The following is an 18,502-nucleotide window of genomic DNA, read 5'->3' on the forward strand; positions in this document are numbered from 1 at the left end:
ACTTGGCATGTTTGACTACTCTCCTGCTCCTTAAAGATACTTGGCATGTTTGACTACTCTCCTGCTCCTTAAAGATACTTGGCATGTTTGACTACTTTCCTGCTCCTTAAAGATACTTGGCATGTTTGACTACTCTCCTGCTCCTTAAAGATACTTGGCATGTTTGACTACTCTCCTGCTCCTTAAAGATACTTGGCATGTTTGACTACTCTCCTTCTCCTTAAAGATACTTGGCATGTTTGACTACTCTCCTGCTCCTTAAAGATACTTGGCATGTTTGACTACTCTCCTGCTCCTTAAAGATACTTGGCATGTTTGACTACTCTCCTGCTCCTTAAAGATACTTGGCATGTTTGACTACTCTCCTGCTCCTTAAAGATACTTGGCATGTTTGACTACTCTCCTGCTCCTTAAAGATACTTGGCATGTTTGACTACTCTCCTGCTCCTTAAAGATACTTGGCATGTTTGACTACTCTCCTGCTCCTTAAAGATACTTGGCATGTTTGACTACTCTCCTGCTCCTTAAAGATACTTGGCATGTTTGACTACTCTCCTGCTCCTTAAAGATACTTGGCATGTTTGACTACTCTCCTGCTCCTTAAAGATACTTGGCATGTTTGACTACTCTCCTGCTCCTTAAAGATACTTGGCATGTTTGACTACTCTCCTGCTCCTTAAAGATACTTGGCATGTTTGACTACTCTCCTGCTCCTTAAAGATACTTGGCATGTTTGACTACTCTCCTGCTCCTTAAAGATACTTGGCATGTTTGACTACTCTCCTGCTCCTTAAAGATACTTGGCATGTTTGACTACTCTCCTGCTCCTTAAAGATACTTGGCATGTTTGACTACTCTCCTGCTCCTTAAAGATACTTGGCATGTTTGACTACTCTCCTGCTCCTTAAAGATACTTGGCATGTTTGACTACTCTCCTGCTCCTTAAAGATACTTGGCATGTTTGACTACTCTCCTGCTCCTTAAAGATACTTGGCATGTTTGACTACTCTCCTGCTCCTTAAAGATACTTGGCATGTTTGACTACTCTCCTGCTCCTTAAAGATACTTTTGAGTGAATAGCTCAGTAATGGTTTAGTTTCTTATGGAATTAATAGAAATTATGTACTTTACTTTTCATTGTACTAGCTTTGGCAGTACATATACTAAAAAATCTTCTGTTTTGTTTGAATTTTTGTTAAATTTATCATTTATTTTGGTGGAATATATTTGCAATTTAAGACTTTTTTCATTGTTCCTATAATTAAATTTTTAACTGCTTATAGTTCACTGCTCCAATTTTCCCTTAAAGGGATATTTCTGAAATTCAGCTACTAAATGATGAAAAGGCATAGTTGGCCTTGTTGTAATCTAGCAGCTTTAGTATTGTGATGTACCTCCTGCTGATGAAAATTTAATCTCGGAGCATGTCAAATAAACCTTTTCAGATGCATGTTGAACAGCAATAATTCAATTCAATTCAGAGTTTATTCTCTATAAGGATTACAATGCTGAGTTTACAGAATTTGGTTATTGTGTGGTTTACATGTAGTAAAATAATTAGAGGGTACCACTAGAACATCTAGCATGGCTAGCCTCTTCAAGGGGGGCTCCTTGGCGTGGTGAAGAGGCTCTTGGTCTGAGGAATCAGACCTGTTGGTCTCCTTCCTCAGACCGAACCTAATTACCCCCCAATCCCCCCCTCCCTATCCCATCCTCCCCTTTTTCCTTTCCTCCTCCCCACCCCTCCCTTTTGCCCTTCCTCTTTTTGGCCTTTGAGATTTCTCCCACAGGCGCGCTATTATTATTATAATCAAAAAGAAGCGCTAAGCCACAAGGGCTATACAGCGCTGCAGGGTAGGGAAGGAAGTGAGGGTATTGGATGGCAGAAGGGAGGAGGGATGATCAGTAGGTTACAGAAAACAGCGGGGAAGGGGATAGTACGGGGGTAGAGGGTAGCAAGAGATTGAAGTAGAAAGGGCTGAAGGTATCAGAATTTGTGAAGTAAGTCAGTTGTTGTCTAAAAGTCAATGAGAGAGTCTGGATGAAAGGTGGGTCCATCAGCGAGAAGAAGGTAAAGAGAGAGCAGCAGAGCGAAGACGACGACGGAGGTAAATTCTGCGTGCTCGTTGATAAAGTTGGCAGTCCAACAGAATGTGGCTGACTGATAATGGAACTTGGCAATTCTCAGAGAGGAGCAGGGCGCCTCTCCATGAGATATCCATGAGTAAGAAGAGTATGGCCAATGCGAAGACGGGAGAGAGTAGTCTCCCAACCTCGACACTGGTGATAAGAAGATGGCCAGTAACCTATACTCGGTTTAATAGATTGAAGTTTGTTGCCGAGCATAGTAGACCAACGTTGTTGCCAACAGGTGTGAAGTTGGGAAGATATTACAGCAAAATAGTCCGTAAATGGAATACCTCTACATGAAACTGGTAGGTCATGTACTGCTGACCGCGCAGCAGTGTGTGCCTGTTCATTGCCCTGTACGTCAACATGACCAGGGACCCAACAAAAAACAATATGCTTGGTAAAGATGCGGCGTAGCCAAAGTTGGATATGGAGGACTAAGGGGTGAGGTGTATCAAATTTCTGTATAGCCTGTAAAGCACTAAGGGAGTCTGAGACAACCACAAGTGATGACACAGGCATAGATGCAATACGGATAAGTGCTGTAAGGATGGCATACAATTCAGCAGTAAAAATACTAGCTGAAGATAGTAAATGCCCTTGTACGAAGCTCTCCGGAAACACTGCTGTGAATCCTACGCCGTCAGAAGACTTAGAGCCATCTGTGTACACAGCAATGGCATTAGAATGAGTGAAAGTGGTCAAGAAAAAGAGAGCGGGAAGCGACCGTAGACAGTTGCACTTTCGAGCAAGGGAGAGAGAAAGAACAGACTCGAACAGCTGGAACTTCCCAGGGGGGTAGGGAAAAGTGAGATGCTACATGTACATAGAAAGGTGGTAATTGAAGAGACGACAAGAGCGAATGAAGGCGAAGAGAGAAGGGATGGAGTAAACAGGGGCGGCGAACAAATAATGTCTACTAATATCAGTGACCATTCTATAAGTGGAAGGATTGCGGAGATCATGAGAGTGTACATAGTAGCGAAGGCAATGGGCATCACGGCGATCGGATAAGGATGGAACGTTCGCTTCTGCATAGAGGCTCTCGACAGGGGAAGAGCAAAAAGCACCAAGGCATAAACGTAATCCTTGGTGATGAATGGGGTTAAGGCTAGAGAGAGTAGCAGGAGATGCCGCTGAATAGATCTGGTCACCATAATCAAGTTTCGATAAAATAAGGGTGGAATGTAGGCGAAGGAGGGTTCGACGATCAGCTCCCCATGAAAGATGAGCAAGGGTTTTAAGAAGGTTCAGCCAGCTGTGACAAGTTTCCTTCAGAGAGGTAATGTGAGGTTTCCAGGATAACCTACGATCAAAGAGGAGGCCCAGAAACTTGACTGTATCACGTTCAGGGATACGGGAGCCATAGAGGTACAAAGGATGATCGGAGATGACAGAGCGTCTGTTGAAAGTAATTTGGTGGGTTTTAGTGCTGGAAAATTTAAACCCACATGTGGTGGCCCAATTGGAAACACTATTTGTCCATACCTTGCTGCATTACACTGCAGCCCGTATCCACTTGAATAAGTGGTTTGCAATGTTCTTTATATCTCTCTCCTTCTCGAGCATTTTCTATCCCAGACTTTGCCTTTCTTGTTTCATCCTTACCACCACCACTTGTGTTACTTGGTGATTTTAATGCCCACCATTTCCTCTGGGGAGGGGGGGTCTCATTGTGACTCGCGTGGCGTCCAGTTGGAGGCTTTTCTCGCCTCTCACCCCCTCCATGTTTTAAATACGGGTACTCCCACCCATTTTGATCCTTGTACTCATACTCTCTCTTGCATCGATCTATCAGTCTGCTCTTCCTCCACTGCACTAGACTTCACCTGGTCTGTTCTACTGGACTTACATGACAGCGATCATTTTCCAATCATTCTTACTTCTTCCTATTCACCACCTGTCCGCAGCCCTCGCTGGCAATTTGATCGGGCAAATTGGGATCTTTACTCACACCTCACTGCTTTTAGTGAGGTTCCTTCTTCATCCTCCATTGATGAGCTCCTACACCTCTTCTCGATGTCAGTTTATACCGCAGCTTCTCATTCTATACCTGGAGTTTACCTGGAGAGAGTTCCGGGGGTCAACGCCCCCGTGGCCCGGTCTGTGACCAGGCCTCATAGTTGATCAGAGCCTGATCAACCAGGCTGTTACATCAACTTGTCGGTACCATATTTTTTTTTATATCAAATTCTAAGTGATAAAGAATAAAGTGATCAAGGAGGGGTTTTGGGATATTAGCAGTCTGGAGGGATATATTGTGTATCTTTATACGTATATGCTTCCAAACTGTTGTGTTCTGAGCACCTCTGCAAAAACAGTGATTGTGTGAGTGAGGTGAAAGTGTTGAATGATGATGAAAGTATTTTCTTTTTGGGGATTTTCTTTCTTTTTTGGGTCACCCTGCCTTGGTGGGAGACGGCCAACTTGTTGAAAAAAAAAAAAATCATAGATGAGCACTGCTGAATAATGCCTTACTTTGAAGTAATTACAGGTAGTTAGAAAACAATCAGAACACCTTTAACAATATCTTAAGGGATAGTTACAACACATGAGTATTCCTACCTTTAGAGCCAAGTACACCGTGAGGATTTGAAGCATTAGGGAGAAGAGTAACTCTCAGGTCCACTGGAATATCCAAAGCTGTTGGTGGTTTGTATTCCTGAAAATAACAACACATCTTAGTTAAAAATTTAAGAACCCTTTGGGGGTTTCAGACGTACTAGTACGTCTTACGACCCAGGGTTTTTGACGTACTAGTACGCCTAAATTCTAGTGCCCTCAGATCTAGTGAGAGAAAGCTGGTAGGCCTACATATGTAAGAATGGGTCTATGTGGTCAGTGTGCATAGTATAAAAAAAATCCTGCAGCACTCGGTGCGTAATGACAAAAAAAAAAAACTGACCGTGTTTTTGGATTAAAACAGCGACTTTGCACTGTATTTTCGTATGGTATTTATTGTTGTATTCTAGTTTTCTTGGTCTCATTTTATAGAATGGAAGACATATTACAGAAATTGAGATGATTTTGACTGGTTTTACAATGAAAAGTACCTTGAAATTGAGCTCAAATTAGCAGATATGTTCGATTTTTACCAAAGTTCAAAAGTAAACAAATCATGCCAAGCGTCCAATACACATCAACTGGTGAGTCTAATATTCTTTCACAAGTGCGCTGATATTATTTATACCATTTCTACACTAATGCAGTAGTCTGCATAACAGTAAATCTTATTTTTTTTGTAAGAATAAAAATTCAAAGTGGGAAGCCAAAGAAATATAAGAGGGGCCTGGGGATGTGACTAATGAACAGAGAACTTGTTATTTTAGTACCAGGAATGTCTTTCTTGTTTATTCTGGACCTTATGCGGAAATTGGCATCTTTTGAAATTTGTGTGAAATTGGCAAAATCGCTAAATTCTGACCACTTTATTGGATAGTTGAAATCGGGAAATGGGTGGTTTCTTGTACTCATTCGATAGAAAAAATGGAGTTTTAGCGAAATAGTTATGATTTTTGTCGACTAGTACACTGGAATTGTCTGAAAATAGGGCTCAAAGTGGGTAAAATCGCCAATGCGTAAACATCGTCGAGACCGCTAACTTCGCGAGAGCATAATTCCGTAAGTTTTCCATCAAATTTCATACTTTTGGTGTCATTATGATTGGGAAAAGATTTTCTATCTTTTCATAAGAAAAATAATTTTTTTTTTTTTGAAATTTGGCCAACCCTGAGAACAAGTCTCTGAGAGGACCTGTCGACCCCCAAAGGGTTAAACTGACAGAAATGTTCAAATAAAACTGTAAACAAAACTTAGTATGCTAACCTTGGTTTATCAACCTTACTTTATAATAATACAGGAATAATAATGCTATGCATCTGTAACTTTAAAATTTGAAATTTGTTTTCTGCTAAAATTAACTTTCATCACCATCTTCATGATTATTCCAAAAATATAATTTGTTATTCTGCATAGTTCATATTTTGATATGGTAACTAAAATGGCATTGTTTGCATACAGTAAATGACAATTTTAATTGTACTATTAAATAACTGGTGGGGAAATATATTGCTTATCCAAACAAAGTCTACCTTGAAATAAAGCAAAGGAAACCATACCACAGGTGGGGTTAGAACCCGCGATCAGAGAGTCATAAAACTCCAGACTGATGCGCTAGCCCAGTGGCTAACGCATCAGTCTGGAGTTCTACGACCCTGCCCATGGTAGGGTTTGTTTGCAATTGTGTTATTACGATTTCGTGAGCCAAGCAAAGGAAAAGTTAAAGCATTTAGGAGCTATCGAGAAGCACAGGAGATTAAGTGTATAACAAATGTAGATGAAAGCTGCACCAAATATCTTAACACAGGAAAACCCAGCAATCCTGTCAAAGTGCAAAATGTTAATAGGTTTCTATTTTATCACTCATTTAACTGAATGGTAATATTTCTCTGGTCAATTATTGTCTACCAAGCTACTGCATATCAAATTAAAATCTCAAACTTAATTTTTTCATGTAAATCAAAACAATTTTTACATCATATAATTCTAAAAACTGCATGACAGTTCAATGCCTCAGAATTACAATTAAAAATGTTAAAAAAAAAAAAAAAGACATTCTTACCCAAGTGCTGTTTGACAGTTTCTGGCCTGTATTTGTATCATATTTTACAATTTCTGAGGTATAGAGACCTAAGCCCATGATGAAGGCACCTTCCACTTGTCCGATATCAATGTACGGATTCATACTTCTCCCACAGTCTTCAATGATGTCAACACGCCGTACCCCAAACCTCAGGCAGGCATTCTCAGAAGTGCGTGCCTTGGTGGTCTCCTGCTTGTGCTCGTGCAGTACGTTTGAAACGCGCTGCATGGAGCAGGTACCGATACAATAGAACCGCTGAGAGACTTCTTGATTTTAAGCGGAAGCGTGCGATCGCTCGCCGTGTCATCCGTGAAGCTAAATGCACTTGTTGGCGAGACTATGTTTCCACCATCACCTCTGCTTCTTCTATGAGTGCAGTCTGGAAAAAAGTGAGGAAATTGAGTGGTAAATACTCTCCTGACCCAGCTCTTGTTCTACGGGTCGCTGGTGTTGATGTAGCAAACCCTCTCGACGTTGCCATTGAACTTGGCACACATCTGGTCCGTATTTCCCGGGGGCTCCATCTATGCCCCTCGTTTCTTTCCTCAAAGTCTGCCAGAGAGTTAGTACCCTTGGACTTTTCTTCTCTCAGAGAAGAACAGTATAATGTGCCTTTTACACTTCAAGAACTAGAGGCAATGCTCTCAGCTTGCCGATCATCGGCAGCTGGGCCCGACGACATTCATATTCCTATGTTACAACATTTACATCGGTCAGCCCTTATAGTCCTCTTACACCTCTTCAATCTTATTTGGGCACAAGGAGTTCTTCCCCAGCTGTGGAAATCTGCCATTGTTCTCCCTTTCCGCAAACCGGGTACTACAGGACATGATGCCTCCCACTATCGTCCCATCACTCTTACTAGCGCAGTTTGCAAAGTGATGGAACGTCTCGTAAATCGACGTTTAATGTGGTATTTAGACACACACAACAGTCTCTCCGCTAGTCAATATGGCTTTCGTAAGGGTCGTTCTACCATACACCCCTTACTACGCTTGGATACGTATGTTCGTAATGCCTTTGCGAATAATCACTCAGTTATTGCCATATTTTTTGACCTTGAGAAGGCATATGACACAACTTGGAGGTATAATATTTTGGCCCAGGCCCATTCTTTAGGCCTCCGAGGCAATCTACCATCCTTCCTTAAGAACTTTTTAACTGACAGACATTTCCGTGTTCGAGTCAATAATGTTCTTTCCCCGGACTTCGTCCAAGCTGAAGGTGTCCCTCAGGGTTGTGTTCTAAGTACAACACTTTTTCTCCTTGCTATAAATGATTTGGCCTCTGTTCTTCCACCCAATATTTGGTCATCACTCTATGTTGATGACTTCGCTATTGCTTGTGCAGGCGCTGACTGTCATCTCATTGCAGTTTCTCTCCAGCATGCGGTCGACCGTGTTTCCACTTGGGCCACCACGCATGGGTTTAAATTTTCAAGTACCAAAACTCACCAAATTACTTTCACTAGACGCTTTGTCATCTCCGATCATCCTTTGTATCTCTATGGCTCCTGTATCCCCGAACGTGATACAGTCAGGTTTCTAGGCCTTCTCTTTGACCATAGGTTATCCTGGAAACCTCACATTACCTCTCTGAAGGCAACTTGTCACAGCCGGCTAAACCTTCTTAAAACCCTTGCTCATCTTTCCTGGGGAGCTGATCATCGAACTCTGCTTCGCCTACATTCAGCCCTCGTTTTATCGAAACTCGATTATGGTGACCAGATTTATTCCGCGGCCTCTCCTGCTACTCTCTCTAGCCTTAACTCTATCCATCACCAAGGATTGCATTTGTGCCTTGGTGCTTTTCACTCTTCCCCTGTTGAGAGCCTCTATGCAGAAGCGAATGTTCCATCCTTGTCTGATCGCCGTGATGTCCATTGCCTTCGCTACTATGTACGCTCTCACGATCTCCACAATCCTTCCATTTATAGAATGGTCACCGATATTAGTAGACATTCTTTATTCGTTCGCCGCCCCTGTTTGCTCCGTCCCTTTTCTCTTCGCCTACATTCACTCTTGTCTTCCCTTCAGTTACCACCTTTATATGTTCATGTAGCATCTCACTTTTCCCTTTATCCCTGGGAAGTTCCAGCTGTTCGGGTCTGTTCTTTCTCACTCCCTTGCTCGAAAGCTCAACTGCCTACGGTGGCTTCCCGCTCTCTTTTTCTTGATCACTTCCACTCCCATTCTCATGCCACCGCTGTGTACACAGATGGCTCTAAGTCTTCAGACGGCGTCGGATTCGCAGCAGTGTTTCCGGACAGCGTCGTGCGGGGGCATTTACTATCTTCGGCTAGCTAATATCCCGAACCCCTCCTTTAGAGTGCAGGCATTGTACTTCCCATTTCCAGGACTCAAGTCCAGCTATATAAAAATAACTGGTTTCCCTGAATCTCTTCACTAAATATTACCCTGCTCACACTCCAACAGATCGTCAGGTCCCAAATACCATTCGTCTCCATTCACTCCTATCGAACACGCTCATGCACGCCTGCTGGAAGTCCAAGCCCCTCACCCACAAAACCTCCCTTACCCCTTCCTATCAACCTTTGCTGCTGCCAACACTGTTTACAAACCTTGATATATTGTGAAAGACTCAGCATAGTATCAAAGGACACGCATAATCTGGGTATCATGTGCAGTGGAATTTTTCCTTTCAAACCCAAGTAGGGCCTAAAGGTTGCATGCCATCCCAACCACCTACAACTTCCTTCTGAGAGCATCGCTTGGAGCTAAACAGTTAACACTGCAACAGTTACATATGCACCTCCATACCTTTGGTAAATTTAGACTTTTTCACTTGTACTTCCTGGTGGGCAGTGATCTAGATTCATTTTGCTTAGTACACAGATTCTGCTCTGACAGTTCACCACATCTGGTATGGAGCTGAACTAACTGTGAATCAAACTGTAGATTTATACTCCTAAAGTGTTAAGTGTTGTCACTGTTTGGGTGGTATCCAGTCTTTAGTATTTACATTATCTTAAACACTATATCAATTCACAGAGAAAAATAAATTTAGTGAGTGCACCAGTGCTTCAACACATCTGATTATGTTAATGTATACTGTATTAAGAGAGACTATATCACTCACCTGGATAAGAAGACCCACTCCAACACACAGAAGACTGAGAAGGACTGACACATTGAGCATCACACATGACTGACGAATGCGAGCCCAGTTCCAGTTAACATAGAAAGCATCCTTGTATTTTGCCTCAATGTGAACATCCGAGCCCACCATGAGACGTCCAAGTAAAGGCTGCATATAAAATAAACAATTTAGCTCTTTGTATTCCTTTGAAAACAATAAGAAGCTAAAATATAACTGATATGGTAATAGAAATATACTTAACAATTTACAAACTGATGAATGTAACCTCTGTATTTGCTTTTCATAATGATTTAGACTTTATGATAAATTAAAAATTGCATTCGTTATTTCAAGATAGCACTGAACTATTATTTTATGATGGTTAAAACTTGTTATTTGGTATACTATTAACTTGTTATTGGTTATTTAACTTGTTAATTTATTTAGTACAGTTAGTTATTTAGCACAGCTTATTTAACTTCCCTTCTTTATTCAAAGAATCTATACACAAAATATCTAGGAAAACCATAAATCATTTTTTCACAAGCAAAGCATTACAAATGTTGAATTACAGAAAAATGTCAATAAATATTATTTTAAACACAGTCTTCTAAAAATGTGCCTATAGAAACACTGCAAGACTAATTTCTTTAAAAACTCAGGTAGGTGTGTATGTATGTGGACGAAGGGACATAAGTCGTTACACTGAGGACACTTTTATTGGAAATGTTTTGGACCTTAGTCACTTCAAATGATACAAAAGAATGAGAGGACACAATGTGGATATACATATATGGTACAGGAAACAAGTCGGTAGTGAAGATTAGGTGAAGGAGTTAAGTCATCTAATAGCCCTGTCAGGTGGCAGCAAGGAATCAGCAGGAAGTATCTCCAGTCTGGAATTCTTTGAAGAATTCCAATACATCTCCAATGCATTCATATGCTTACACTTGAAACAGTAAATGCCGAACTTGCTAAAATATCTATGTGGATCACAACTAACAAACACACTCAATATTTAAGGTACGTAATGTGTCTTGTATATTCATTGTACTTTTGTATCTTCATAGGCCTAGTTCTATTGGGCACTTACTGTATGATAGTGTAAGCATGTTATCAGGCTTTTATATGCATTTGAAAGTGAAAAAAGGTTATATTCCACTTTTTTGTGATTTTTGCTTTTCGGCAGTAGTCTGTAACCTAACTGCTGTATAGGTGGGGCCCTCCTCTCTCTAGTATTTATAAATTTATTTATTTATTCATTTTCCATATATTTCAGGCAGACAATAAGCAGATATATGGTGGAATTGATATTACCAGGTTTCAGGACATCATGAAAGAGGAAGATCACCTTGATAAAAAGTTAAATGCTACAAAGCTAAAAGAAAAGAGGGGGTAAGTATTTCTGACAATAATATTTTTATTTTTTGACATTGATCAGTACAGTAGTTATTGATTAGGCATGAAGAATTAGAAATTTTTTGTGTTTATACCACTGGGAATTTCTCTTGCCTTTCATTGTATCAGTTCAAACCACAGAGCAGGTGGGGTTTGAATCCATGGTGAGTTGTAAAACTCCGTATGGTGTATAGAAATATACCTAGTTGGACGAATGTTATTGTAGCCAGCTGGCCCAGTGGCTTATGCACGGGCCTGGAATTTTACGATTCATTCGCTATGGGTTCAAATCCCATCCGTACCATTTTTTTTTTTTTTTATCAGTTGAAACCTGGAAACTTGTGTGAATGAATTACCTGTTACAAGAGGAGAGCTATTATATTCATGGTGCCCTATCTTCAGCGTTTAATACCATACTACCTCATCTCAAAGCTCATTTTAAGCACTTTCAAGTATCCTTTAACAATTGTTTTCTTTGTTTTCACTCATAGCCTTGTGTTCTCTCTGTCATTGATGCTAAGAAATCTTCATCAATTTTCTGATTTCTCTCTATGATTTTATATGCGGGTGTCATTCACAAATAACCCACACTTTGGAAAGGAAAATTGAGATTTCATTTTAGTTTTAGTTTGTTCTAGATTTAATAATGGTCCAGGATGGGTTGAAACATCATCTGGAGTTTACTGTCCTAAATGGACATTATTTGTGACATGTTTGAGCCATAGTAATGTCTTTTCTTTGTGAATATTACTTCCCTTCTTTTCCTCGTATCAGCCATGAGGGTGTTTGGTGTTTTCAGTCTTCATAATACTTTTTTTTGTGTTGCTCTAGGAGTCATTTTATTAAATGTCTTTGGAATTTTTCTGTCTTGTCTACCTGCTTGTGGCTCAGTTGGTATTGGCCTCAGCTCACACTGGGGGACTGGGGCTCAGTCCCCAGGCAAGTGGAAAGTTAGGCACATTTCCTTACGCATGTTGCCTCTGATCATTTAGAACCATATTTTATGGCAAACAAGATGCCTCAGTGTTGAGGATGTCCCCCAATTCTGATTGGCTAAATTTTGGAAAAAAAAGATAAACTGTACTTCAGCCTTCAAGGCTGGGTAAGTTTTCGAGACTTATTTTGGGGGAAAAATATCGCTTCCAATGCCATAAAATACAGTAAGTACCCAGGTGTTAGCTGGCTGCATCCAACAGTTTGATGATGGAGGTTTATTGGGTTATCCTGTGTAATTAATCCTCCAGGATAATAATTAAAATAAAATCTTTTTTTTTTGAACGAGGTGCAGTCATTGTACTACTGCTACCTATTTAAATTTTTGCCTAATATTTGTTGTGAACAGCTTTCTTTTAGCATCTTCTTAAATGTGTAGTCTTATTTTATTAGGTTATTCAGTGTGGCTTGAGTTTCAATGTACTACATTTATGTGATATACTGGAGATAGTCTTTAGTCTATCATTATTCTGAAAATCCACACTCTATTGCTTTCAACATTTCATCACAATGTCTACCTTGATGCTGATGAAGGGGGCTTGATCCAAGGAATTGAAGCTACCCTTCCCTTCCTTGAAGAAAACTTAGCTCCTATTGATGCTGATGAAGGGGGCTTGATCCAAGGAATTGAAGCTACCCTTCCCTTCCTTGAAGAAAACTTAGCTCCTATTGATGCTGATGAAGGGGGCTTGATCCAAGGAACTGAAGCTACCCTTCCCTTCCTTGAAGAAAACTTAGCTCCTATTGATGCTGATGAAGGGGGCTTGATCCAAGGAATTGAAGCTACCCTTCCCTTCCTTGAAGAAAACTTAGCTTCTATTGATGCTGATGAAGGGGGCTTGATCCAAGGAATTGAAGCTACCCTTCCCTTCCTTGAAGAAAACTTAGCTCCTATTGATGCTGATGAAGGGGGCTTGATCCAAGGAATTGAAGCTACCCTTCCCTTCCTTGAAGAAAACTTAGCTCCTATTGATGCTGATGAAGGGGGCTTGATCCAAGGAACTGAAGCTACCCTTCCCTTCCTTGAAGAAAACTTAGCTCCTATTGATGCTGATGAAGGGGGCTTGATCCAAGGAATTGAAGCTACCCTTCCCTTCCTTGAAGAAAACTTAGCTTCTATTGATGCTGATGAAGGGGGCTTGATCCAAGGAATTGAAGCTACCCTTCCCTTCCTTGAAGAAAACTTAGCTCCTATTGATGCTGATGAAGGGGGCTTGATCCAAGGAATTGAAGCTACCCTTCCCTTCCTTGAAGAAAACTTAGCTCCTATTGATGCTGATGAAGGGGGCTTGATCCAAGGAATTGAAGCTACCCTTCCCTTCCTTGAAGAAAACTTAGCTCCTATTCTTGAGCAGCAGACTTAGTACTTCCCAGTGAATACAATAACAATAATCCCTGTGTGGTATTTTCCCTCTCTCATTTCCATCTGTTATTCTAACGCTCACATAATTACGTATTACACAGGATTTCATTATTATTATTATTATTATCATTATCATTGTTATTATTATATAAATAATTTGTAATTTTTATCCACACAAAAAATATAAGATTTACTGTGATGTCATTTGTTTACACAAACAGCCAAGCAATGGACCATTTCTCCTAGGTTGAGCTCTATTTCAAGGTACTTTTCGTCATGAAAGCAATCAAAATCATATCTATTTCTGTAATATATCTTCCATTCTATCAAATGAGACCAAAAAAACGAGAATACAACCATAAAAACCATTCAAAATTACCACTAAGGGGTGGCTAATTGCTGAGAAGTGAACTCCATTATTTATGCTTAGATTTCTTTCATTTTTTGGTCTACCTTAAGAAGCATCTTTCCATCATACATTGCCCAAGTTTCAATAAGATAGTCCAACAAACAAATGAGATACAATTACTGAGATCAAGAGCAAGAGCCCCTCACCAGGTCTGCTCATGTGTGGAAATTTTGCTCGCGTATGGAAGCAAAAAATTGACCTATTGACTGCTCGTATTTGGAAAAACTTGCACGTGGACATGCTCGCAAGTAGAGGTTCCACTGTCCTTGTCTAGCAATACAGTGTCATTAAAATAATGCTGTATTAGATTATAGTTGTTCTTATATTTCTGCTGGAAATCAGCAGAAATTGGTCAAAACTTTTTTTTTTTTTTTTAATATTTATGGATGACAAAATAATGTTCACATTAAAGGTATTAACAAATTTGGCTATACCCTTTAAAAATATTATACCAGAGTTTCAATTAAGGGCCCCCTCATTATCATTTATCTGTGACACTTCAAAGCTGCCTACTACTCTGTCAACAAGTCTCACCCACTTTAGCATTTAGGTCACTCAACAATTATTCCCTCACTTTCCTCAAAATGCCCATAATTCATTCATTTATTCACTCTCTTGCACGTGCATCCTAACCCACTACAAGGGTAGGAACTATTAAAAAAATTAGAAGGGAACTCAGTTGCAAATGTGTAGTTAAAACACATTGTATGTTTATGAGACAAAGAGGGGACCAACAATTGCTGTCTTGTACACCTCTATATTCTCCTCCATGCCTACATCACCTACCCTAGCACACCCATTCACTGCCTCACTTCACGTCTTTATTTCCTTCACATCAGCTCATCTTTCATTCTGATCTCTCATCCATGCTCCCACGTAGTTTTGTGCACCCTTCAGCTCTTAATCCAAGGAACGGAAGCTACCCTCCTCTTGCACCCTTCAGCTCTTAATCCAAGGAACGGAAGCTACCCTCCTCTTGCACCCTTCAGCTCTTAATCCAAGGAACGGAAGCTACCCTCCTCTTGCACCCTTCAGCTCTTAATCCAAGGAACGGAAGCTACCCTCCTCTTGCACCCTTCAGCTCTTAATCCAAGGAACGGAAGCTACCCTCCTCTTCCATTACACATGACTGCCTCCCATTTTTCAGGCACTGTATGATCTCTTTGTTTTTACCACCCCCACATAAAAATTTTAAGTGCACACTTACCTAAGTGTAAAACATGCATCCTCCATGCTGTCACGTGTAAATATATTGACTAATTTTACACTTGACACTTTACTGTAAACCATTGATAATGCTGCAAAATGTTGTCTATATATAACATTAAAATATTGTCCTTTCCATCATTTTTTATAGGTTGAAAAAGAGAAAGGCAAAGGCTAAATCGACTGAAAACAAGGAAGATGAAAAAGAAGAGGCAGAGGAACAAGATGAAAGTGATGATGACATTGATGAGTTCACTCAGTCTATCAGTGATGAATTGCCTGACCCAGATAAATACTACAACAGCGATAAAGTAGAGGAAAGCAATGACGACTTTGATGATAAGGAGAATGACAGTGAGGAGAGCATGTCAGAAGAAGGAATAAATAGGTGAGTATATAATTTTTAATGTTTTTTTAAGTAGGTTGTGGAGCAAGCATGTTAACTACAGGTATAAAGATAGTGCAGTCAAGAGCTTACTGAATATATCGAGTTGTGAAAACCTTCAGACTGGCATTCAAGTTTGTTTTACACATTCCAGTACCAACTTGGATGCCAGCTAACTTTTGTGGCCCAGTGGCCTGGTGGCTAAAGCTCCCGCTTCACACACGGAGGGCCCGGGTTCGATTCCCGGCGGGTGGAAACATTTCGACACGTTTCCTTACACCTGTTGTCCTGTTCACCTAGCAGCAAATAGGTACCTGGGTGTTAGTCGACTGGTGTGGGTCGCATCCTGGGGGACAAGATTAAGGACCCCAATGGAAATAAGTTAGACAGTCCTCGATGATGCACTGACTTTCTTGGGTTATCCTGGGTGGCTAACCCTCCGGGGTTAAAAATCCGAACGAAATCTTATCTTATCTTATCTTATCACGCTCTGCACCACCACTTATATTTCATTCTATCATAATTGTAATGATATAAGAGGGAAGGGAATACAAGTTGAATTCCATTCCCTCCCTTTACCAGGCCTGGAGAGGGGTAATTACCCTTTTCCACTCCTGGTAAAGGGGTAATTACCCTTTCCCAGGCCTGGTAAAGGGTTAAAATTGCCTTGATTCATGGAATTTAAGCTACCACCTTTCACAGATTAAACCTGACTGTCAGTTTCCAGGCACTATGTGATGACTACATGTTTACCTCCTCCACATAAGTACTATATAGTGCAGTAATTGTTTTAAGAGCACACTTTTCTAACCATTAAACATGTGTCCTCCATGCTAATAATGGTAGAATTACCGACAAAATGTTAGGTAAGAGGAGACAGATGCAGCTAACATGATATTTTATTGTGGCAACATTTCACTCACCAGGAGCTTTCTCAGGAGCTAAAGGAGAGTTAAACATTGCCTCAGTAAAATGTTACATTAGTTGCATCTGTATTCTTTAACCTAACATCTTCCATGATGTCATATGTAAATATGATATTGACCATTTTACACATGGTACTTTACCATAAACTATTAATAATGCTGCAAATGATGACACTGTGCTTTTGGGAGATTCTGAAGAGAAGTTGCAGAGGTTGGTTGATGAGTTTGGTAGGGTATGTAAAAAAAGGAAATTAAAAGTGACTACAATAAGGCCCCACCTATACGGCAGGTTAGGTTCCAGGCTACTGCCAGAAAGCAGACATCGCAGGGAAGCAGAATGCCATTTGTTTCCACTTATAAATGTCAGATAATAAGTTTACACTAACATATATTAAGTTAGCAATGGAACAAGGCATTAAAAAACAATAAGGAACATACACACACAGTACACTCATTACTTACCTCAAAATATTTGTAGTTTTATTGTAGGGTGAGAAGTGAATAGTGTTTATTGTAAGAAGTTAGGTGTGGTAGGCATGGGAGCCAGGCGACCCCACCCACCCACACGTAATATACTTCGACATTTAAAGAGCCTTAGAGCAATAAAATGCATTTAATGTACACTCATTACTTACCTTAAAATATTTGTAGTCTTAATGGTCTTAAAATAGGGTGCAAGGTGAATAGTAGGGTAGGTGGGTATCGAAGTGTGGTAGGTATTGTAACCCCATCTGGCCACCCCACCCACACATTATATACTAGGCATTTAAAGCACCTTAGAGAAATAAAATGCATATAGTGTACACTCATTACCGACCTTAAAATATTTGTAAACATTTTAAGGTCAGTAATAAACGAGAGAGAGAATGAGTACATGAGAGAGTAGCAAGTTTGCAAGTTTTGTAAACAAACCAGGCGAACGGGTATGGTTTTAGTTCACTCCCATAAGCCGCCTGGAAAAACATCTCATATTTATGTTAATTTATTCTACTGTCGGTATATTTATCATGTTTTTATGTTACGTAGCATATTCATATAATTTTTAAAAAATATCATAGTTGGATTAAGCAAAATGTCTATATTAACATTTTACATGATATACAGGTCTCTCTCAACATTCGCGAGGGTTAGGGGATCAAGAGCCTCGTGAATGTTGAAAAACCGTGAATGTTTGGTGTCCCAATATATTGTAGGGAAATATAATACAATACTGCTTCCTTAACTTGTTGAACCATGAACAATCATAAAATACATGAAAACGTCGTAAATTGTACTAAATATATACATGTTATGCTTTAATAACATGTATGTTATTAAATACCACAGACTCCACCAATGCCTCCACCACATCCCCAACCACTGCGAGTCCCTACTACCCTCCCTCCGACCCCCGCAACTGGCAGTCAGCCCTCCCACCACTCAGTTTAGTTTAATATGTTTATTATGCACCCCATACCCATCCTGTGAGCAGTAGTCAAAAGATTACAGAGGTACATAATTGGTCCAGGGACTGGACTCCAAAGTTTTGATAGCTGAGCAAGTTACAGTGGTAATGAACTCACAATTTACAAAGGTAATGAACTCACAATTTACAAAGGTAATGAACTCCAGGTAGGTCTGGTCTCAATCATGACAAGTTACAAAGGTATTTACAGATTACAGAGGTAAGTAATGGGTCCAGGGACTGGGCCCCCAAAGTTTTGATAGCTGAACTAGGTACAAAGGTAATGAGCTCACAAGTTACAAAGGTAATGAATTCTGTAGAATGGTTACTTACGTTTATACATGGCTACAATCATGAACAAATTATAGGGTAATGAGCAATTCACACTTCCACACCCGGTCACAACTGTAATGAGTTATTGGTGCAAATATTGATTGTTGAGTCACACACACACCACACACACACACACACACACACACACACACACACACACACACACACACACAC

The 18,502-nt window shown here is 40.2% G+C and overlaps 1 protein-coding gene across 1 annotated transcript in view; it reads left to right on the forward strand.

The window, feature by feature from the left end:
• The first annotated feature begins 11,153 nt into the window (after positions 1–11,153).
• Positions 11,154–18,502, forward strand: part of LOC138851916 (uncharacterized protein DDB_G0283697-like) — a 28,585-nt gene continuing 21,236 nt past the window's right edge. Inside the window, exons 1-2 of the mRNA XM_070081455.1 lie at positions 11,154–11,266; positions 15,392–15,628. Of these exons, the coding sequence (XP_069937556.1) occupies positions 11,205–11,266; positions 15,392–15,628 (299 nt within the window). The 5' untranslated portion in view covers positions 11,154–11,204. The remainder of the gene's footprint in view (positions 11,267–15,391; positions 15,629–18,502) is intronic.

This window comes from Cherax quadricarinatus, unplaced genomic scaffold (genome assembly GCF_038502225.1).
Source record: "Cherax quadricarinatus isolate ZL_2023a unplaced genomic scaffold, ASM3850222v1 Contig2785, whole genome shotgun sequence".
Classification (NCBI taxonomy): Eukaryota; Metazoa; Arthropoda; class Malacostraca; order Decapoda; family Parastacidae; genus Cherax; species Cherax quadricarinatus.